Source organism: Berghia stephanieae, chromosome 1, assembly GCF_034508935.2.
Source record: "Berghia stephanieae isolate SIO BIC M18660-M18661 chromosome 1, UCSD_Bste_1.3, whole genome shotgun sequence".
In the NCBI taxonomy this organism is placed as follows: domain Eukaryota; kingdom Metazoa; phylum Mollusca; class Gastropoda; order Nudibranchia; family Aeolidiidae; genus Berghia; species Berghia stephanieae.
The window spans coordinates 101,678,023-101,703,108 of NC_088360.1; the positions used below are offsets into that span (position 1 = coordinate 101,678,023).

The 25,086-nt window shown below is 34.3% G+C and overlaps 1 protein-coding gene and 1 long non-coding RNA gene across 2 annotated transcripts; both read left to right on the forward strand.

Annotated features, from left to right (window-relative positions):
• On the forward strand, positions 1 to 23,956 carry LOC144962565 (WD repeat-containing protein 43-like). Its single transcript, XM_078895608.1, has 17 exons — positions 1 to 210; positions 6,150 to 6,296; positions 6,547 to 6,668; positions 7,429 to 7,546; positions 8,497 to 8,630; positions 9,144 to 9,246; positions 9,950 to 10,014; positions 10,784 to 10,952; positions 15,408 to 15,488; positions 16,271 to 16,384; positions 16,911 to 17,042; positions 17,685 to 17,803; positions 18,735 to 18,798; positions 20,742 to 20,855; positions 21,138 to 21,201; positions 21,707 to 21,756; positions 22,128 to 23,956. The coding sequence occupies exons 1-17, from the start codon at positions 34 to 36 to the stop codon at positions 22,161 to 22,163; spliced, it is 1,809 nt and encodes a 602-aa protein (XP_078751734.1). The 5' UTR covers positions 1 to 33; the 3' UTR covers positions 22,164 to 23,956.
• LOC144962569 (uncharacterized) lies at positions 10,977 to 15,400 on the forward strand. The gene is made up of 3 exons (XR_013643490.1): positions 10,977 to 11,753; positions 12,549 to 12,722; positions 13,046 to 15,400. It is a non-coding gene; the product is annotated as an uncharacterized LOC144962569 (long non-coding RNA).
• Positions 23,957 to 25,086: the final 1,130 nt, after the last annotated feature.

Genomic DNA, 25,086 nt, shown 5'->3' on the forward strand with positions numbered 1-25,086 from the left:
TTAAACCCATCACTACACGTGCTGAATAACAACATGGCGACCTCCCAGCTTTCGTTCTCTGGAGATGGTGAACATTTAGCTTATTCAAGTTTTGACGGAATATTAAGGATATATGAGTGTTCAACCGGAATTCTCAAACAAGAATACAGTTCAAGCTCACATCTGTCAGCCACCACATCGGCATTGTCGTGGAGCAGACAGACAAAACAGGTCTAGTATAACAACGTGCAAGATTATATTTTGTTTACAAGTTGACAACCCCTCCAACTTTCATTGACGAATTATTAGATTTAATGTCCACGAAAAAACTCCCCAATTAATAAGGCCGGCTCTATTTCTCCGTTGCTCAGAAAAATAAAGTCTATTGAGTATTCGCAAGAGCACAACATTTTGATAAAATTATGTCTTTGTCAACACCTAGGTAGTTGCATGAAAATTTGAGATTGCAGCAATTGTCTTCAAAATAGTCTCATGCTATTCTGCAAGAAATACACTTTTCAATGGTACCAAAATTATGACAATGTGACAATTAGAACCAAAGTTACGGGATTATTAGTCCGCAAAAGTGGACCAAAATACTTAAAATAATTTAAGAGGAAAAAAGAAACTAAAACTGTGACCAGAGAGCAACCGAAAAGCGGGGGGAAATGGAAAATCACGGTTATTTGGGTTGGAATACATATAAAACCATATATCAAAATGATCGCAAAGGAAAGACGAAGCAATTTTTTAAAAAATTAAATGATTATTATGCAATATTATGCAACGTCATGCAATTACATAACCCTAGAAAATGAAAAAAAAAGGCGCGAGGAACGGATAATAACTTTAAAAACAGATTTGAGGGTGGTCTTCTTCCAGAGCATGCTTACAATACTATGGCTATGATTAATTTTGAACACAAAAATTGTTAAAACAAGAGGAAAGGAGCGTAAACGTATGAATTTAGACACTAAAGTTGTGTCCTTGGGGAAGGCACTTAATATTTGGCATTGGCAAATGAGCAACAGACGAAAGATGACTGGTATTCGGAGAGAAGAAAAAAAACAATGAACAGGGCTAGAAATAAAGTTGAACAAGTGTCAGTAAATGCAACTTGCAAATGTACTGCCCAATGTTTTTGCATCCTTGGACAAGACATTTGGACACCAACAGTACTCGGGAGAAACAAGCTTGCCGCTTTATATATGCAAACATGGTCAGTGATAAAAATGCAAAATTAAAAACAAGAACTACATAAGAGTGGTAGAGAAAACTTAACCTGAAAATGCAAAATTGAATATTACGTAACATATTACATAATAACAAACAATAAGCCGATAAATACCGACACTTTGCAAACTTTCTGCAACATAGGCATGTCATATATCAAACTGAACATCTCGAAGAGATGTATCATATGACTAACTATTAAACTACATTAAAATTGAAATGAACTTTAGAAAATTTGATAATTGCTTTGCATTCAACATCACTAAGAGAACAGATAATTAAAGGGTACTCACGTACTGACTCGCTTAAATCCATAAGATGGCTGAGATGTGGCAAAAGACAGAAGACAACAAAATCTAGGCACTATGGGTTGTTGGCTGCATGGAATGTAGACACAGGCAATATCCAGGTAATGATACTGAATAAATACATCGAAGTCCAAGCAATGATACAGAAGTAGTTGGGGGAGACTGACGATCGAATTCATGTTGTTACTTCAATTTCACATTTAAAAATACAAGGCAGATTATTGGAGCTGGAGGAGGCAGACGACGGGAGTTGGAGGTGGCAGACAATCAAATTCATGTTGTTATTTCAATCTCATATTTAAAAATACAAGACAGACGACTGGAGTTAGAGGCGGCAGACGACTGGAGTTGGAGGTGGCAGACAATCAAATTCATGTTGTTATTTCAATTTCATATTTAAAAATACAAGGCAGATTATTGGAGCTGGAGGAGGCAGATGACGGGAGTTGGAGGTGGCAGACAATCAAATTCATGTTGTTATTTCAATCTCATATTTAAAAATACAAGGCAGATTATTGGAGCTGGAGGAGGCAGATGACGGGAGTTGGAGGTGGCAGACAATCAAATTCATGTTGTTATTTCAATCTCATATTTAAAAATACAAGGCAGATTATTGGATCTGGAGGCGGCAGATGATCAAATTCATGTTGTTATTTCAATTTCATATTTAAAAATACAAGGCAGACGACTGGAGTTAGAGGCGGCAGACGACTGGAGTTGGAGGTGGCAGACAATCAAATTCATGATGTTATTTCAATTTCATATTTAAAAATACAAGGCAGATTATTGGAGCTGGAGGAGGCAGACAATCAAATTCATGTTGTTATTTCAATCTCATATTTAAAAATACAAGACAGACGACTGGAGTTAGAGGCGGCAGACGACTGGAGTTGGAGGTGGCAGACAATCAAATTCATGTTGTTATTTCAATTTCATATTTAAAAATACAAGGCAGATTATTGGAGCTGGAGGAGGCAGACGACTGGAGTTGGAGGTGGCAGACAATCAAATTCATGTTGTTATTTCAATCTCATATTTAAAAATACAAGACAGACGACTGGAGTTCGAGGCGGCAGACGACGGGAGTTGGAGGTGGCAGACAATCAAATTCATATTGTTATTTCAATTTCATATTTAAAAATACAAGGCAGGAAATGAAACATGAAAATGTGGTGTCATAATGAACGTCTGACTCTGAAAACAAAAAAAGTACTTCGATTATGATTAAATCAACAAAATTAAAAGTTATATAATAATTTTTGTTGTGGTAAAGAGTAAAGTAATGAATGAAATATACTTTCACTTGAATTGACTCTTTCATGCTATTCTGTATTATTTGTATTGAAATTAACCACATTAAATTAAACCAACACACTTAACCTGCAGAACAAACAAAAATAAAAGATAAAAAATAATATCAGTGGAACATAATTTTTAGTTGTCCGGTATCATCCCAGTTAAAAAGTCATTTCAGTTTCAACATTCATTCATAAAATAAAACTAAAATTATGGATGGGACTATTTTCAGTCTTTTTACAGCAATTATTCAGCTTGAAATTATTTATACAAGTCACAAAAGCAAAAGCAGTCGATAGTTTACAGACTGCACTGTACACAGGAGACTCGGGGATACATCGAGAGGCAATCCTGGTTGGCCGTCGCCAACTTCATGAACACGCATCGTATTTAAAGTCACTAAAAGACCCTTTCGCCAGCATCAATCACCACCAAAATTCACACAAATAGAGAAAAATGGTTGGCGAATAATATAACATTAATTAAAAATAGGTAATATAATGAAAAATGTATTTAAAATGAAGTTAAAACTTACCAAATTTTCAAACAGCTGGCATCTGAACAAAGAATGAACGGATTAAAAATCTGAAAACGCCGCCTGATGCGCTGGCTTCTCCTCTTTAAAATGAGACCGGAAGTGACGAAATTAGTGCACAGGAAGCGATTCCACGGCAATGGAAGTAAAACTATGTTCACCGGTTAACACAATTTTCACTCCAGAGCCGTAACATCGATATCGGGGCTCGATCAGCGGCTCAGCCACAGGCGATGCGACTACCTACAACACCGTGCCGTCCCTAAAAAATCGCTAACTTGGACTTGGGCTTGGGCTTGATTGGTGAGAATTCCCTCTCCACTCTGTTTGATTGAGCATTTACTTTTGCATCGACTTCGCGTCCGTAACCCATCAGCTACTGGAGCCTAGCCGACCATTCGGAGAAATAGAATCTTTTGGTGATCCGCTTAAATCACTCATACAAAATTTAAAAAGAGGGTGGTTAATAAACAGTCGTATGGTTTGATGAAAGATGCAAATTGGTCAGTATCACTCATACTCGTAGGTCTAGTCTTCTGACTAAGAAGTGCTTTGGCAAACGTCCAATCTCTAGGTCTAAGTCCCTCATTCAGTGAAAACATTTGAAAACCCATTAGGTATCAGTTAATAATCAGTTCGTTTTCGATTTTTATTTTAATCAGTAATGATAATCTTCCGCTGAATTCTGGGATTTTAGGATTTTTCAGAAATTTTCAGCTGTTTTTGCTGTGTCAAACATTTTCCGCTAAGTGGTAGTTTAGTTGAAAAATCACAGTTTATGTCTTGTGTCATTGGACTCTTTAACGAAATCGTTCAGATCGACGAGAAAAATGTTACCCGGATGTAGCCTTCTTCTTACATCACATCTCGACCCCATGAACGAGATCTCAGTAGTAGGTACAGATGCAGACCTGCCAACCAGTACGATTTCGCATATTTTAGTACGATTTTTTGACCCAATTACCCGGATACGATTCCAAAGGCAAAGGATTTAGTAAGATTTTGTTCAAAATCTGTAATGTGAATGATATTGATGATACATTTGATGCATTGATACACACATATAGTCTCAGACCACATTTAAGCTTTTGCGACTTTTTAAATAGAAAATTTTAAGTGAAAATTAAACTGAACTGTCATATTTGACTATAAAGCCTTCAATTAAAAACTGTTTTGCTGTTTGCTTAAACATGAATGGATTATCTCCCGTTATAATAACTAAAATTACTCTATTTTGATTTATAAAATTTATAATGATCTTTTTTTTTCTTTATTACTTTCTACAACAAATTTTATTTTTGTTGCAAAATGATAAATATCAAAACACAGTTATTCCTAACCGTTTTCGTCTTCTAACGTGAAAGGCAGGCTCTCCATCTTCGTTCTGAATTGTTGTGACGAGAGAACGGGAAAGAAAATTTATCACGTGATCGTTCGTACAACTTGACGAGTGCAATCGCTAACTTGGTATTGTTTGACACCTCTGCTCAGCTGCATGATTTTTGGTGACACTCCCATGCCCATGACGTTAGTCTAGACACACTGGCGCCAAATGTGAATAGTGGCACGATACCCATGATGGCCGTGGATGAAAAGATGATCGAAAGGGAAGGGGATGGATCAAATGGGTTTAATATTTTTGTACCTTTTAGCTTTGTACTCTCTTTATTTTTTGTTTGTTTTTTTTGTTATGAATTCAATTGAATTCATTACAACATATGTCTAATTTTTAATAATCATAGTGCTCTCTCTCTCTCTCTCTCTCTCTCTCTCTCTCTCTCTCTCTCTCTCTCTCTCTCTCTTTTCCTTATTTTTTTTTTTCTCAGCCAACCTTCTAACTTCATATTATTATGTTTATAGATTTCACTTGATAAGAGAAAGATAATGTAACAGTAAGTTTGGCTGATCGATTTAAGTAACAATTTTTTTAAAGGCTTAATTTAAATTCGCTCATTTGATGGAATTGGTTTTGCAATTGATTAAAGATTCTTATCTATAAGCTGCATAACCACAAGGTTGCAGTAATACACACACTAGCCGTGTTTGTAGTATAAAAACAAATACCTCCTTTTGGCCAAAAGTTTTATCATAATCTCTTGATATAGTGGGCAGCAGTGTAGGGTTCTAAAATGTTTAATTGGAAATGACAAATTGTTAAATTATATTTACAAAAAGTCAGTTTGTATCTAATAGATGTGTTTTAGAAGTTAGTAATATATTACGTAATATTAATTAACAATGAATAGCTGTGTTAATTTTGCATTAGATTTGGGCTTGACAGATGGGCCGATAGATTTTCCTCCTTTTTGACAAATTGTCATAATCATCACTGAATAGAGAATGAAAATGCAATTGAACTAGAGATCATTTGCTCTCTCTCTCTCTCTTTCTCTCTCTCTCTCTCTCTCTCTCTCTCTCTCTCTCTCTCTCTCTCTCTCTCTCTCACTCTTACTCACCTGCTACTCATATACACTGAATCTCTACTTCTTTTCTTCTTCTTCTATACACAATGGACTTTGAGTCTTCGACTGCCACACCGCCTACTTAAATGACTCACCTGAAAATGCTTCAAGTGCTATTAAACCCCAAAACATTTAACCATTCTGACATGGTTGCATGTATTTTTAAGACTTAATTAACAAAGCCATTGACAGTGCATAGCTATTGATGTAACATCAGTGTAGTTGTGTAGATTTTCGGCAGCTTTGCACTCTTATTTCTTATCACTTGGCTAAATTTGACATCTCCATTCATTCATTTATACTGTATAATAATATTATCGCCTTACATTTTTTCAGGTTTCAACTCCCAAGGCAAAGAAAAGGAAAAAAGAGAAAAGGCAATCTGATGTGTTTCAGGATGATTTAATGTTAATAGCCTTAGGTACAACTACAGGTGCTATTAACCTCTACAGTTTCTCTAAAGGAGCACTACATACACAGTTGGTGTGTAATTTGGTTTTCTTCTTTCTCTTGTTTTTTTTTTTTACTGTTTATTTTCTTTACCATTTTATATATTAGAATTGACTAAGACACATGATTACTGTAGGGTTTTTAAAAAAAGAATTTTTATTTGGACTGATAATTAAGAAGGGCTGCATATTTTACCTTCTTTACAATATGCACGTTGCAGTCTTTTTTTCGAACTTGTTCATGATAATATTTCAAAGATCTACTTTTTTAATGTTCATTTCAGACTGAAGGTCACAGTTCAAAGGTGAATGATTTGTCATGGCATTTGACAAATGCTGAAATATTTTCTTGTTCTGATGATCAGCATGTTGTTCATTGGGATTTGACCGAAGGCAAAATCAAACAGTGAGTAATTTTGGCAATTAAAATTTTTCTCGATGTAATTTCAACATTATGGGAGGTGGACAGGAGGTCTGTTTGTCTTTGTCTTGGAATGGGATTAGCTTAGTCTTTCGGTGGTGTTCCTGACCTCCCATAGTTGGCAGAGAGGTACTTACTCTGTCTTCTATCCCCCTATATCTGTTTTCCAACTTGATTTCTTTCTTTGTCTTGGAATGAGATTACTTGGTTTTGTCCTGGTCCTGGCCAGATGCCCTGGCTGAGAGGGAAACAAATGTATAGTTAGCTTTCAGAGATGATATTTTTTTCTTGTAAATCGTTTCTGTTATGCACTGTATTATGTTTTCTTATTATTATATAGGATTTGTAAAACATTTGAGTGAATTCCTCTTAGTGGGGACCTGTGCTTGAGTCTGGATAAGACTTTTAGGTGATCTCAAACTAAGTACACGGATAGTGTGCTCTTGGAATCTTCATCTGTTCCCCATTTGAACCATTCCACTTTGACTTACTTTTTCTCCTGTGCTTTCCATTGTAAATCTATTTTTAAAATTTGACTATCCCATTTTCTTCCTTTTTACTGGCACTGAAATGACCTAAATGTGTGGCAAGCGCCGTAAAACGAAAACATTTTGGGACACAGACTTAGATAAGTATAAGTTTACTTATTTATTACCAGTTGCATTTCATTTTCATCTGGCTCATTTCTTTTATAAAGAAGGAATCGGCTTACATCAAACTTTCAACATTTATTTTTTTCTTTCAGCAAATGGAAATGTGATTCTTCCGGTGTACATTCTGTTTGTCATTGTACTCAGAATCGTCTTCTTACTGCTGGCTATGTGATAAAACTTTGGGATCTGGACTCTAGAGTTGTCTTGCAGGTAGGACATTATTTCTCTAGTTTTTATAAAACTATAAGGTACCAATATTAAGAGATGGTATGGGATTGTTATTATATGTAGATTTCATTGTCATTATTTGTGATGTTCATAACTTTCATTAAAGATTGCTGACTGACTATATACATCATTAGGGGGGAAGATGGTGTAGTGATGCATTGCACTACCAGTTGGAAATCCTTGGTTTAAGCCTGCCTTCAAATTGTTTCTGTTCGGGCAAGAATTTATTTTATTTTTTGGCTGATGGCTGGGTAGTCTTTAGTCAAGATGACCTCTAAAGACTATTTTTAGGTTGTGGCATAAGATCATTGCTTTTGCGATAGGCACATTCATATAAAAGCCCCAACGATATTTGGTGATTTAATGAATTATGTGGGAAATGGCCTGGTTTCATGAGTATCTACAAATGATCCAAAAATGGAGGGCAAGCAGTATCTTCGAAATGTATGGACTTTGTCAACATTGTTTTGACACTTTAAAACTATTCAAGCCAGATGTCAGACTCCATGGTTTTTGATCATTTAAACTTGGAAGAAACTGATAAAAACCATCTTTCCAGGATTGGACGGTCTTTTTTTGTCCTATATCACAAGAGGACATTTTTCACCTTTAGTCCCATTTCAGTTTTAATGAAGGAAATTCTGTTGGCAGTAATCTGTGTCCTTATCTGATGAAATAATAGGCATTTATTCATTCATTTAATTTTTAAATGAAAAATGTAAGGTTGCTGTTGGAAATCGCTTGTATAGTTTCATATTGGGAACATAAGATGTACAAGTAACTGTGAGATACATAACATGCTAAATTAGTACAAATCATGGCTTCAATTGTGTATTACTCTATGAGGGCAGAAAGCTTAATCACAAAAATGGTCTGTTATTACTTACATTTTACACTTGCCTGAATTTTTTTTAATTGAATATTATTTTCAGACATTCATTGGTCATTCATCACCCATCTTTCAACTTCTGCCTGTGAACCTTGACATACCTAATGATTCTGGGGATGGTGGCGAGTCATGCTATGCCTTATCGGCTGCACAGGATGACCGTCATATTAATGTTTGGTAGGTTAATTGCTTTTATTGTTCTTTTTTTTATTCTAAGTTTTTTCAAGAAACCCATGTGTTGGTAGTTTTTATTTTTTTATATTTTCCTCCGGGGTGGGGGGGGGGGGGGATTTTTTAGTTTTTATTAACTCATTTCCTACGTTTCCCAAATGCTTAACCAGTTAACTGCTGTATTCAGGAAATACCCTTATTTTAAAACTTGGCCAGAAATCTCTTCCTTCAAATTTCAATCGATTTAATTGACCCTCATCTTGGCAAAAACTCTCAAATAAAATTTTTATTTCATACAGTGTAAGTTCTTTGTATATACCATTTTATATTAATTTTAGTACTTTGTAGTCAGAATTTTTGTGTTCATTGTCACTAATTTGATCACAGACTTTTCTCAACATCACTAGTTTTTGTTACAAGATGAGTAACTGTTTCAAATAATATTTGATTTATTGAATTGTGCATTTTGATGAAATATAACACTAACAGTTGATGAAAACATTTTTATTTCACCTTCAGGCATTGTAGTGGTTCAAAAGCAGAGAAGAGCTCGCTCTTGTCTTTTTCTGTACCGGAAGAAGTTGCTTCTATGAACCTGTCAAAGTCAGATAGTTCACAGCAGGTAGGTTATTATCAAGTTTAGATATCCTGCTCCTCATAACAAAACATTTGCGGGTGGTTGGATGGGAGCATCCCTTGAATCATATACCTATGATGCTCGCATGGGTGTACGATCCGATAGTGATGTCGTTTCTTCTTTTCTTTACTAGCCTATCCTGCTTCTTTGGTTTGTGATTGTATTTTTGACAGGGGATATTTTTTTTTTCTGTAAATCTTCTGCCTGTTTGTTCTTGGTTATTTTTAATTTAGCTTATGATATCTTTAGGTTATGATTTTGATTTACATTTGTACTATTTTTGTTAGATTGCTTGTTTTTTTGTTTCAACGGTCTCTCATATAATCTCAATTGTGTTGGAAGAGACCTAAAGCAACAAACAAACAAAAAAAAAAAAACATTTCTACCATCTTGATAATCGATAATTGTACAAAGTACCAAAATCTAAAAATGATCTGTTTAAAAACTTTTTAGTCAGAAGAAAAAAATGAAAAGGCTATAGTGGTGATGCATGTTTTAAAAGAAAATTTTGTCAACCTTGATAGCCCAAATTATCGCTTAATTTTTAAAATGTTGCTTCAGGACTCTTGTTTAATTATTTTGGAAAATATCTGTAATTCCTTGTGTGATGTTCAAAATGTATTATATTGTACTAATTAAGGTAATACAAGACTGTATGATTACCTTTTTTTATTTCCCGTTATTTCAGCCACATCTTCTTGCTGTTGTTACAAAAAAGGGAACTCTTCTTGTTTTTGAACATGTTTTTAATGGGTGAGTTTAAGGTGTTTGGCATTCTTTATGAATGAATAGAGATTTATTTTTAGATCACAAACATGTCAAAGGATTTAACAATGAGATTCACAATAAGAATTAGGGACTTATGTGTCTCCTGTGTATTCAATTGCATTCACTTTTCCCCCATTGTCCATGATATTTAATGGGACTTTTATTCTCATACGATGGATAGTCTTTGCTTTAATATCCAGATTAGAGCACTGCTTTTACACCCCTTTTTTTTATATAACAGTGATGATACTTTTCCGCGGATCCGTGGAAATCCGCGGTTTTCTTTCCTTTCCTCGGTTTTCCTCCTCAGATCCTCGATCCGCGGATATTTCCTTCATTTCCTCCTTTTACTTTTTTTTTAATATAATAAATCTTTAAATAATACCTCCTTTTTAAAAAAAAAGATATATATAAAATTTCCTCCTTTTACTGGACTCCGGGCCTATAAGCTTCATATAAAGAAGCAATCCAAACAGGTTGGGCCCCCACCTAGAAAGAGGCCCAAAACACACTAGTACTCTTCAAGTACTCAAAAGAAGTCATCCTGCCTACTTTCCTGTGGTGCAAGAATGTTCTAGGTCAGTTTTCCGTTTTTCCGAGACTTTTCCTCCTTTTTGACTTTTTGTGAGTATCATCACTGATATAAGGATGCTGCGATAGGATAGGTCATTCAAAATTTTTCTCCAAATAGACTCATGAAGTCTTGAGAATTTTATTTTCATGATTTTATAAATATTTAATTTTATTTTCACAGCAAGAAGAAAAAGCCTGTGTTATGTAAAACAACTGTCAAAACCATTGCACAGAGTCCAGATGCTAGAGATGATGAATCCAGTCTTGTTCCTGTTCAGGCTTGTTCTGTCCATGGTACACGTATGGTGATGGCTATTGGCAATCCTATGCAACCCCAATTTGAGTCTTTGGTAAGATTGTAAAATAGATTACTCTATTTTTAGGCAAGATGATTGCATTGGATACAATCATGAGGATTTTAGCATTTGATTTTTGATGTCCTAGGAAATTTAGTTTTCTGTCCACAGATTTAGACAGTCATGCAACTTGAAGCTCTGAAATCTGATTTCTTAATGGGGGACCTGTAGTCATTTTTGGTTTAAAAAAAATTTTTCGGCCAAATTGGGCTAGTCCACTTTTCAGGTAGTTTAATTATTCTAGAATCCTAAAATATAAAGAAAATTTCATATTTTCAATTAAAAACGTGTTTTTGATGCAGTTTTATAACGTAGGTATCCACGTTTTATTTTCTAAAGGTCTATATTGTCAAATGTTTGGGTCTTGACAACAGCTATTCAAAGCCTATCCACCCGGTCATGGCGCATATCGATGGAAAGCTTAGCCATTTCTCTTTTTCAATCTGGCAACATCGACATCATGATTATAAACATGAATTATCACAAGGTCAAATAGTGAATACCATTTATACAATGTCACGAGCTCTCATTGGTTGATTTGAGAGGTCAGGTCACGGTGCGTCTAAATTTAGTAACAAAACATGATTCCGATCTAAATTTATCCTCGAACATGGCAATAGTGACCCACAATGCACCACGATAGCGTCAATGGCCGCTCCCTGACTGTCCCTGCCTTTGTTTACAATATTATGAATTCATTAGCTTTTGGACCTCACTCATCGCATTACAAGTTGATTTTGATGAACTTTGGTAATTCTTCACTCTATTCAAGTCACAGAATACTCAGTTTACAAGGTAAGCATAAGAAATACACCACATTTTAATTTATTGCTTATTTTTATAACTAAACATGCCTTGTGAGATTGTGTGTTTGTTCGACTGTGCATCAGCTGACACACTCGTTATCGCAAGTTAACTTTATTTTATGAAAAATAACAGGGCCAAACAATAATAAAATACTACTCCCCCCCCTCCCCAAACAAAATCAGCCCTCCATGTCAGGCGATAAAACCTAGACCTGATCAGATGTTTCAAGGTTCGATTCCCAGTCAATATGTTTCCAAATTTGTCAAGATCAAGACTGTCAAGAGGGTTCGTGAAGTTCGTGCGACTCACAAGAAGAAAAGACATTCTCAGTCTCAGGATCAGGACCCTTTTAAAAAAAATTCTTTTCATTCAGTTATTGTAATTATCTTTATTTTGGCTGATACTGCATACATCGTCCACACTTTTCAATTTTTTTTCTTTGGAGGGGGGGGGGGGGGGTTTTATATCGGAAAATTGGGTTTGGAACGTTATGTTAGAGAGATAGTGATAGAGAGGGAGAGAAAGAGAGAGTAAATATCTATGATAGATAATGATAAGGTCTGTAGTGTGGTAGCAGTTTTAGTAGTGTTTGAAATGTCTAGGATACTGATAATGACAATGTTAGATAATTTTTTTTTTTCCAAATTATTTATTTTATTATTATTATTATTATTATTTTATTATTATTGTTGTTGTTGTTGTTTTAAACTTTAGCAATGGCATTGGCATATGTGCCATTTTCACTGCAGTGAATTTAATTTAATTTTTTGTTTTCATCGACAGCTAACATGAAAGAATTCAGTTGACTGTACTGGTGTCCTGACAATAAATAAAGATGCTGGCTCAAGGGCTATTCTGGAAAGGTGTGTTGAGGCCCTCCTGTGGCAAACTGATCAACCAGCAAACCATCATCTGGGCCAGCACAGCAGAGTGTCTGCAATGTACTTTTTGACACTGGTTAGTAATGTTTCCAAATCTCCATAGCGCCTTTACATTTTTGATTAATGATCAATAAAGTAAATACTCATTTTTCTAAATGAAAATGATAAAACATCATTTGAAATGAATTACTATTGAATATATTAACTTAATAACAGAAAATTGTTTGTCGCCAAGAGTTCTGTTCTGTGGATGTAAAAACAATGAAAGTTCAACTGTGTTGGTGTGAATGATGACCATTTTATTTATTGGTCTTTCTTTGACAGATGCATTTTATGTCAATGACTTATAATGTATTTCCAAAAATTGCTAATGAAATATCTTTTTTTTTTACCAACCAGAGCAAGATCAACCCTCTTTGTGGAACTACGGTACTAAAAAAGCGGTGGCAAACAAGTGGTGTTGATTTTTCCTGCATTGAGGCGAAAGGAATTTATTTCCAAGGGGTTTGGGAAAGCAAATTGCCTTTTATTCTGAGCTATATCTATTTGCATCATTTAGCTGTTTTATTGTCTAAAATAGAATTGATTTTGCAGTTAAAATTGACAAGACATCTAATTTTATATGACTTGTCTCTCAAGCAGCTTTGAAAAATGAGGGTAGCGCGCCATATCATATTTTACGAAATCATATTTCGAGACTTTTTAATATATCTAGAAATCTTTTATAATCTATTGTATACAGTAAATAATTAGTTTTTGTGATTACAATAATGAATTCATAAGATATAAATCATATTTGACCTCAAAATTATTTTATCTCTGAATACGGAAAAAATTGAATTTTATAGTTTTTTATTTTTTTTAGGGGTATGCGTTAGCGAATCGATTATAAATTTTTTAGACTTAGATTAAATTATAAAGTTTTCTTGTTTTCTTGTCCTATAATGGTCATATTTTGAAAGTTTGATGGATCATTTCTTTTACTTGCCTGCAAAATCAGTCTCAATGTCAAATTATTAAAAAAGTTTGCGCTTTCTCAAATTTCCGATTTATGTCATTTTCTGATTTTCTAGCAATCCTATCTTAGCCATTTTCCTTTAGATCATCTTCAAATTTATTCAGAATCTTTTCTATGATGTCTTTTACATCATGATGGAAGTTTTTGGGGGTAAATTAATATTTAGCAATTTTATAAATTTTTTAATTCATTTTTTCTGTCGATACGCGCCAAATTTTCAGTCAAAATCAAATAAAAATTCTTAAAATTTTATTTTCCAGACTATTGATAAATTCTTCCATCACGATATAGCTATTTATGTGAGAAACATTGTGTTTAAATTTGAAAGAAATTTATATGCTAGTTTTTGGTGCATCTGTGTTAGAAATTTTAGGGTTTTACGTCTAATTTTAGCCTATAATGCCCCTTAAAAATTTTATTTAAAAAATTCTGAGTTTTTTTTGGGTGTTTAACATCAAATTATACATCACATTATTAGTTTATGAGATTTAATTGATGAATTTTATAAATATAAAGCATATTTGATCGCTAAATTAATTTTTTTGTAAAAAACTGATATCATTCAATTTTTCCGCAAATTTTTTCTTAGGGGTATGGGTTAGCGAATCGATCATAATTTTTTCAGAATTTGATAAATGTACAAAATTTAACTGTTTTCTTGTTCTATATTGAATATACTTTGAAATTTTGATGGATGTTTTCCTTTGCTTGTCTGCAAAATTAACTTTATTATCAAATTAAAGACAAATTTTGCGTTTTCTCAAAACTCCATTTTGCGTCATTTTCTGATTTTCTAACATTCATATCTGGATTATTTTCCATCAGATTGTCTTCAAATTTGGTCAGAATCTTTCTTATAATGTGTTTTGTACCATGACGTAGGGGTTTTGGGGTAAACTAAAATTGAGCAGTTTTATGAATTTTTAAATCAAATTTTTACTGTAATTCCGCACCAAATTTTCAGCCGAAATCGAAAAAAAATTCTTAAAAATTTATTTTCAGGACTATTGCTAAACCTTTACGTCATGGTATAGCTCTTGTTGTAAGAAACATTGTGTGTAAATTTGGAAGAGATCTATTCGTTGGTTTTGGCTGCATTACTGTAAGAAATTTTGGGATTTTTGGTCTATTTTTAGCCTATTTTTTCTCACTATGTCTAAAAAATTTTTTTTTTTTTTGGCTTTTTTTGGTGTTAATCATCAAATTAGACCTCCTACCACCTTAAAATAACAAGGGAATAGCAATATTAGCATTACAATCAAAAATGGATTTTTGACTACAGGTCCCCCCTTAATGTCAGCTTCAATTTTAGATTTATTTCGTTAGGAAGCCATCAAACTAATAACTTATTTGTTTTGAATCGCCTGTTACATAAAATGATTGTGGCTGAAATTTTAATTAGCTTGGTAGGTATAATGAGAAGAATGATGGAGATATTGAAAATATATAGTTTTCAAATTTTATTTTGATATTGTGGTCAATAGATATTGACTTTGAAAAAGATTTTTAACAACTGCAATATCAGTTTTCTTAAAGCCTTTTAGCTAAAATACCTTCTTTAGATCCAGAGTGACATGATTTTGTTGTTTAGCAAATCAATGTCCAAAAGAGTTGATTGGGCCCTTGAATAATTTCATGTGAGCCAAATTTTAAATTGTCTTTGTTTTTGTTGTTTGAAAGAGAAAAGTTAAGTAGATACCTAAGTTTTGTTTAATTTTGGTCTCTGTTATTGTTTGTCCACAGATGTATGACTCCTCAATGCCTGAATTAACCGTCACCGTCAAGAAACCAGCAAAAAGTATCAGGAAAGAAGAATTTTCACAGGTGGGGAAGAATTTCTTTTTTTATAAATTGTGCATTATTGTGACTTCAATGTCTTTACATTGCTATCTGCGATAATCTTGAAAATTCAACACCTGACAAAGGTCTTATTGTTTCGCAGGCTTAATTTGGATTTCAGGAATTTTGGAATGATTTTTAATTTCTTTCAGGCTCGTTACTGATTTCCAGATCTTATTATAAATTGTTAAAAATACAACTCACCTTCCCCAAGGTTGCCAATTTCTCCTATATTTACGGAATTCTGTATGTTATAAATTCTCATTATATTTTCCAATCAACTGTTAAACATAAAACAGTAAGTAAATAATGCCTTTTTATCAGAGTTCAGCGCTCAAGAAGAGGTCAGTCAATGCATTTGCGTAAAAGTTCAGTAAATTTTTGCCTCCTGAATTGACAACCATGCTTCCCTTTGAAGTTAAATATGAATCAAACGGGAAGGGGTGGGAACAAATAAAAAACACAGCTATAAAGTGACGGGCAAGCCTGATTTGGCCTTTATGATACTCTGAACCATCCCATGGTTTATTCAACAATTTCAATAAAAACTTCCAGCTTTTTTAATTTATTGGTTGAATTACAATGGATTTAATATACCTGTATCAAATTCAATCTTATAGAAATTTTTTATTTTTCCACCATATATTCTGTTAAGGATTTGTTTTTTGTTTTTTCCTTCTCTTTTTGCTTTCTATTCAAGATATCAGATATGTTTTACTTGATATTGGATGTATAGTTATATAGCTGTCTAACAAATTTATTGACAGGTGAAGAAACCAGCTGTGTCAGAGCATGTTACAACAATGATGCCAGAAGACTCCCAGCCTAAGATGGCCTCAATGAATGCAAAGAAACGGAGCCGGAAAGCTTCAGTCTCAGATGTAAGAACTATTTACAATTGGGGGGGGGGGGGTCCTGAAAGCTCAGTTGGTAGAACACCCGCTTCACATGCAAAGGGACCGAGATCGATCTCGGGTGCAGTCGAGATTTTTTTCTGACCCTCCTGTCCACCCAGCAGTGAATGGGTAGTTAAATCTGTTAGTAAGTACTTTGCGATAGACCAGTGTCCTATCCAAAGGATAGCAAGCAATTTTTATTGTCCGTTTCACGCTATAGAAACTAAGATAAACTCAAACTCCGTGGGCCTAATGGCTCTGAAGGACAACTACTATTTATTTTTGGAGGTTTTTGATTAAATGTTTTGACTGCTTTCTATGACTTGCCACATAAATGTTGCTTTTATTGATATAGTTATCTGTGTTTGTTCAGATTTAAATGATTAATGGTGTCAATGTGGAAAAGAAAAAAACAACAAAGCTTTGATTTTCTCATCCAGGTTGTCTTCATTTTCTTGAAGAAAAAGTAAGATTTCATGTACTTTTCTTTTTTCTTTTTTTTATTTTGCAGTTAACTGTCGAGGAGAGATTAAATGCCATGAGTTCTGACATCCCCTCAGACAAGCAACAAAAACCAATGGCAACATCAATGAGTAGATTGCTTCAACAAAGCCTCAACAGTGGGGACCCAAAGATGTTGAGGGTGGGTACATTAATATCTTAATGTTTGTTGTAAAATACTCTATGAAGATCCTTGAATTCAATTTCAAATTTGCATAATTATATTAGTTTTGCTTCAAGGGGGGTGAGATGGCGTAGTAGATAAGGCTTTACAGCTCCACCCAGAGAACCAGGGTTTGAGCCCCATTATCCACCGTTGATTTTTTTCCTTAAGCAAGAAACTTTGCAATGCCTGGGTTATATTATTTGGTCTTTATTTGGGGTTGTCCTATCAACAAATGTCCTTTTTGGATTAATAAAGGGAATTTTTTTGTTTTGTTCATTACATGTAGGAATCTTTCTATTTTAATAGTCTCAATCTTAAGCAAGCCAAAATTGCGCAAGGGCTTTGCACAGTTCAGTAGTTCTCAAAAGTACCTTAGAATCAGGCATCAGTTATGTTGTGGTAAAAAAAATTTTTTAATTTATTCATAAGGGTAGGTGCTAGAGTTTTTCTTTTTATCTTTTCTTTCGTTTCTTCATCTTATTTATTTCATTCTTTTTTATATGGAAGTTGACTTATGCCAACATAGCTAGCATTTTATTACTGGTTTTGCAGTAAGAGCCCAATTTTTCATGCAGTATCATTGGTTTGTTTTTTTCCTTTATTTCTTCCTATTTTTAGGATGTGTTCCATCAAACGGACAATTCTGTCATTACAGACACAATTAAATCTTTGCCTTTGCCATGCATTATTCCAATGATTGAGCACATAGTAAGGGGCATCAATGGAGAACCAGAACAGTAAGTTTTTCTGATTATTACTACATCTAATCTAATGTTTTGTTTATATTTGCATATGTTAAATCTCTTTCTTGTTTCATACTCCTTTTTCATTGTTCCGTTGATCCTTGTTATCAATTAAAAGACAATATTACGACTTAACCGCTCAGGTTGTGCAGAAATCCGCAATTTTGGAGTCGGGGGACTTTTCTCCTTTTCAGGCTGTTCTGCAATTTTCTCAATGTCCCGCTTTTCTGCTATTTTTTGCAAAATTATCATTCACTTTTCGTTTCAGCGAATCTTTCAATAAACGGTCTGTGTTGACATCTGGACTGTGACTATCAGTGATAATTAATCATCTGTATTGCTGTAAAAATGGGGGTTAACGCCGTTAACAGTGGGACTTGAAGACAAATGTTTAAAATTTTCCTTTCACACTTTTTGTCACTATCAGCACTGATTCTTACAAGGGTTGGGTCATGTGTTTTTCCTAATTTTGGTTGTTTTTACACCTTTCCAAACGGTCTGCGCCTTTAGCTTAAAGACTCAGTGAGTGTATCTTCAACAGGTTGCTAGCAAAGGCTTACCATTTCCGTCCTCTTGTAGTTTTTGTTCAGAATATCCTTCTCCTGGATTGATTATGGCTCTATTGACGATCTCTATCTACCCAAAGAAAGGCCTGTGAAAACTTTGATGCTGTTGTTTGGAATTGATTTCTTGGGGTCCAGTTCCTATCAACTATCAACCCTGTCGTCGACATGGGCCAAAGCAATGTATTTGCTTAGGGATACTGACTGAGTGGATGTCTGGGTTTAAAAGTCAAATAAGAATTCATTTTCACATTTTATTACTTTGTCAATTTATTGTGACCCTTTTCTTTTTTTTATTTCAGTGCCTCACGATTTTATTACTTTGTCAATATATTGTGACCCTTTTCTTTTTTTTATTTCAGTGCCTCACGCCTCATCAAATGGTTAACCTCACTCCTAGCTATTCACACTTCGTATTTATTATCGGTAGGTGATTTGTATCATTAGTTACCCATTTTATAGATTTTGAGGATCATAGTCAGCCAACTTAAAGTGCATTGCTTTTGATATGGGCTTTCTAAATTTTCCATACATTGCACTGAATTTGTCAACCTCTCTTATTGCTAACAAATTCACTTTTAAATGAATGATTACTTTATTAGTCAAACCTCCAACTTTACTAGAGACTGTAGATGCTTAATATAATTTCAAGCATTTAAATTTAGAATGTACAATCCTTCGATTGGGGTGATACTAAATTTTACTTTAAATTTGAATTATTTTTTAAAAGAAAAGAATGCATTGTATGAATTTTACCATTTATAGCAAACTAGTTTTTTATACCACATTCCAGGTTCAAATCTTATTATAGTTTTCATATGGTCTGTTTCTGTTACTAGAGCAAATTTGAAAGTAGTTGATCATGAAGCAATTTTATCATTATTATGATGACAATCATGTTCATCATTACTTTAGTGAGGAATGTATTTCTGCATATGAAAGAATGAATATCTTGGATTTTAGGTAGATTCTGTTTAAAATAAACTCCCAAATTAATTTAATGACTTGCGCCAAACATCTGGCTGCAAAATGGCTAAAATAGAGAAAATATTTTTTAATGAAAGTATAGTGCAGAAAGCAGGGAAAATTTGCTAGCACAGTAAATGGAGATGTTTCTAAAATATTTGCTTCAAGGATGAGGATTTTGCAGATTTTTATTTTTTGGGGGGGGGGGGGGGACATTTTACAATAAAGGACATAATAACAAGTCCTCCATCTAACCCTGGAATTTATAAGAAGCGACTTGTTGATAGGTAGTCTCCTCAGCCCATTATGTCCCTAGCACTATATGGAATTGTAAGTTGAATTTTTAAAAAATTCATTTTCATTTTCTCACTTTCGCCATTTAATTTTCCCTCAGTTGTCCTTCAGGAATCACCACTCTGTTGCATTACTCTAATACAGTAGAACATGAAAGTAACATACTCGGAAATAGCGAGAACTCGGAAATCCCCGTTTTTTTCTCTTTTTTGAGTCAATAAAATTAGCATGAAAGTAGCGAGTATGAAAAAGAGGTCAACTCGGAAATAACGAGCATTTCCTGCCCCAGCCTAGGACTTCGAACGAAATAATGCAAACATCAGACAAGGGCGATTTAAATATTTTTTGCCTAGCTTCTTTCCTTTTTTTTATTTTGCGTTACGAGTAACATTACATAGTAGTAGTAGCCTAGTCTGTAGTAGTACATAGTAGGGTAAACACATTTGGGTGTGTGAGTATTGGGGGTGGGGGTCAATTATTCACCCAATGTGGTGCTACGCGACACGCGAGGTAAGCACTGGCAGCCAAGATGTCAACACTTAGCAGCATCGGTCAGCGAGTAGCATTCGTTAACGAACAACACGATCAGCGAGAGAGGGAGTGTGGAACCATCATTTTCAGTGGGTCAGTGATTGAGTGATGCGCTTGCTTACCTCATCATACATGCCTAGTGCATACAAACACTCGCACAAACACACACACGAAATCTTGATGGAAATGGAAGGGGTGGATCAACTTCAACCCGTGGCCATCATTACGTAGTTAACGAAGGCCGTGTTCAACCCCACCCCCACCCCACTTTATCCACACACAGTCATTTGCACGCACGCGTGGCACACACGCACAAAAACACACACACACATTGTCTTTCCCATATTTTTGTACGGCCGAGTGACCTTTCCTGGCAACTCGGGAATAGCGAGTAATCAGGAGTGGACCCGTCGAACTCGCTATTTCCGAGTTCTACTGTAATTGCGGCATGATATTTGGAAACAGTGTATGGGCCATATACACTTGCTGATTAAAAAAATTTTTTTTTACAAAGTTAGTTCCCGTCCTTTCCACTTCCTGCTGTTGATTTTATGCAATGCTTGTGTACTGTGTTTCAGGTACCAGAGGTAATCAGTAAACTGTCCTGGCTTCATCAGACTATCCTCAACAGACAGAAATTCTACCCAAAGGTTCTGCAGTTAAAGGGCAGATTGGATCTTATTCACTGCCAGGTGAGTTTTACGTTCACAAATTGTGTTAAGACCTGTGGTTTAGGCCAGTGATGTATCTCTCTGTACAGTGACCAAGTTTTTCAATGGTTTCGTTCAGAAGATCCTGTTGCATATTTTCTATTCTTTTGTAGTATGTTGGTTTTTTTTTTGTTATTTGTTTTGTTTTGGGTTTTTTCTCTTTTCATACTCTAGTCAGTTAAATCTTGATTTCAATTTGGCCAGTGTATGCCTCCTAAATTAATGTATTTTTAACACAAACTGTTTTTTCCTTTTTCTTTTCAGAAAACACAGTCTAAGGACACAGCAGACAGCAACCAGACACAGGCATTATTAGTACATCAGGATGGTAAGTGATATTCATAAATTTTATAGGCTTTGATTAATTGTGTATCATTGTATAGTGGTGAGTGGAATTTCCCTTTGGGCGAGCGAACATTGGCTGTCCCTGGGCCAGTGGATTCTTCTTTGGTCAACAGCCTTGGTATTTCTATCTCCATAATTATTGTATTTAGATCTGGAAAGGGACCATTTGGTTTCATCTGAGCCCTGCATGAAGTCTTTTGCTGGGAAGGAAACAGTCGAATTTATGTTTTTGGGGTTTTTTTTCTTGTCAATGTTCTCTCCATCGTTTTGATATCAGTGGCAGGATTTTATCATAATTCTTGTTTTGTAACCATCTTAGTGTATACCTTTTGGTGGAGATCATGTAGTCATTCAGTTGTTACTTATGAACTTATGTTGGTTAATCTTGCCGTTGCTTTATCTTTTTCTTTCAATATTTTTGTGCAGTTTATTTTTTTTTTTTAAATATAATTTGGCTGTATAATTTTTTTTTAATGTATTTTTTGCAGATTCAGACAGTGATAGTATGATGATTGACGGTCCTGCTGCCGAGTCAGATGTGAGTACATTTCAAATTCTTTTATCAGTTATGTTCAAGTATTGTTCTTGGCGTATTGTTGGAACACTCTTGAAGTCTTGATTAGTCATAGACAATTATGTTTTAGGTTATCACAAACCATACTCTGGTAAATCGTTACTGATTTCCACCCCAATTTTTTCCTTGAATTAGTCTTTTTGTCTTGGTATTTGTCTAAGAAAACCTGTTTGACCTGTCAATGGTTCAAGTACGATGAACTTTAGATCTTTTTTGTTCTCATGTAAAACCCTTTTCCCAGGTGCTGAGAGGGTGTGAGAACTATTGTTGGTGCTATTATGTTTCAATCACCAAATTTATTGCAAATTTTTAATCTGCCTCCTTTTTCCCCTCAGGATCACTGGGACGACTTGTCAGATATGGACGAATGAGACAATTTGTACAGGATACAATGTGTAAATGGGGAAACCTTATCGAAATGATGTTGATGGAGGGATGTTACGCCAAACCTGTTGTTATATGAACATAAAGTCTTGAATAACGCCAGTCCATATTCAAAATGACAACAGTACTTGTTTTATAATAATAATGCTAGTTTATTAAACAATGGTTCTGATTTGTTGAAAGTATGTGTGAATTACATTTCAACACATTGGAAGAGAATTCATACTAAACGTATGGAAGTGTAAATGACAACTATTTTTCTAGGGCATTTTTTAAAAATCATCACCTAGCATAACAATCTGTTTTTCATCATAAATATGATGAAGAATTGATTTACTAGCATTTTATGGTAAAAAAAAATGCATTGTATGCCATTTGTTTTTAACAAATAAAACTTATTTGTACAAGCTGATGAAAAAAGGAGGGGGGGGGGGGGGGGGGGGGGGGTTGAAAACGATAATTATTTTTCACATGGCAAGGAACCTCAGTCCATGAGTTAGTTCCAGTATATATCTGTTTTTCCCTGTATAGTCCCTATTATGTTTAATAACATCTTTATCAAGGTAAATTAAATTTCAATACATGGGTTTAAAGGGATAGCACATCTTATCTTTCTTGATTTTTACTTCCCATGAATAGAATTCTTTTATTATACATGAAAGTGTTTATGGAGAATAATGGAGTACAAACATAAAATATTTGAAATAGATACTTTCAAAGGGTACTTTGATTTGTTCTTTATTATTATTGCATCACAATTACATCATGGTAAATATGCTTGTCACGTATATGTGGAGAAAAGCTGAATCTAGAAAATATTTTTGGGGTTCAAAACTTGTTTTAATTGATCTCGTGTACAGTTCAATTAAAATTATTCTTTGATTATTTTTTTGTGTGGGTCTTTTGGTCTTTTTCCAGATAACACAATAACAGATTCTCCTCTGAAACTGAATGCTGTGGGTTGTAATTATTAATAATTTTATTTGTGTAGCGCCTTTTGACAAGCCTCAATGTGCTTTACAAAATAAGTTTAAAATTCACTATCATTAAAACTTTTGCTCCATCTTGGCTCACAGCTTATCACATGAACATTTGAACCTGTATAATGCCATGTACTCCTAGTCTTTCAGACTCCTATACAACACACTGCAAGCTCAGTCTTGAATAATGCCATTTCATATTCTTCAAGATGGCAATAGTACTTGATTTATAATAATATTAGTTCTAGTTTATTAAACAATGGTTCTGATATGTTGACAGTATTTGTGAATTATATTTCAACACATAAGAAGAGCGTACATACTGAGTGTATGAAAAGTTAAATTGTCAGCTATTTTTCTTGGGCATTTTTTTTACCATCACCTAGCATGATATATCATTTTTCATCATTTAAGATTCATCAATTGAATTAGTAGCATTTAAAAAGACAAAACTGCTTTATTGTATGCTTTTTGTCTTAACAAATAAAAATGTTATTTGTGCGAGCTGATGAAAAAAAAAAAGGGAGAGGAAGAGAAGTTGATCATTACTTTTCACATATAAGGGACTGCCAGTCCATGAGTGAGTTCCAATATGTCAGTGTTTCCCTATGTACCCCATTTTATGTTTAATATTGAAATTTCATCGCTAAAGATAGTATGTGCTTAAAGGGATAGCTCGTCTTGTTTTAACTGATTTTTACTTCCCATGAAAAGATTTGTTATATTATGCATGAAAGTGTTTATGGAGAATAACAGAGTATGAACATAAAACTATTTGAAATAAATGCTTTCAAAGAATACTTAGGTTGTTCTTTATTTTTTATTGCATCACAATATATTATATCATGACAAACAGGATTGTCATCTATTCCAGACAGCAAACATTTTTTGGCCAGCTCAATTGATTGTCCTTCTTTTTAAAGTAATCTTATTTCCACTTGAGTATTAAATCTCTATCCCCAATTGAAAGTTTACTGTCTGGGTGGGGTTCCTGACCTCCCATAGTGGGCAGGGAGGTACATACTGTCTTCTATCCCCTTATATCTGTTTTCCAACATGCTTTCTGTCTTTGTCTTGCAATGAGATTACTTGGTTTTGTCCTGGCCCTGGCCGGAGTCCTATCTGGGAGGGAAACAGTCAAATGCATAGTTATTGTTTTTGGAGATTAAATATTTTTCCTTGTAAATCATCTCTCTGTTATGTAGTATTATGTTTGTTATGTAAGCATTTGAGTGTATTCCTCTTTGTTGGAATTTGTGCTTGTGTCCGGATGAGACTTATAGGTGATCTCAAACTCAAACTAAGTACATTGATGGTTTGCTCTTGGAATCTGCATCTGATCCCTATTTGTTCCCAGTTCCCCTTTGTCTTCCTTTCTCTTGGGTGCTTTAATTGTAATTCTAGAACTTTTTACTATCCCATTTTCTTCCTTTTTACTGGCGCTGATATAACCTAAATGTGTTGCAAGCGCCGTAAAACCCTTAAAAACAAAAACATAAGTACAATGGTGGTATGCTCTTGAGTCTACATCTGATCCCTATTTGTTCCCAGTTCCCCTATGTCTTACTTTTTATTGGGTGCTTTAATTGTAATTCTAGAACTTTTTACTATCCCGTTTTCTTCCTTTTTACTGGCGCTGATATGACCTTAATGTGTTGCAAGCGCCATAAAACTAAACACAAAAACAAAACAAAGTTTTCTGTATGCTTGTCCAGACGATCACACCCATCACTCAACACCTATAAAACACACTCATGCAACTCACCAATTCCCCCTCCCTTCAAGTGAGTCAGTTGGAATGTTATTTCCATTTCAAACCAATAGGGTACCCATTATATCCATTATTATATATGGTCGGTTTATTCAAGGACAAGTAAGCCAAGACCTCTTACTCTTATTTGAAGAGATTAATTCATTTTTTAAGGATTAA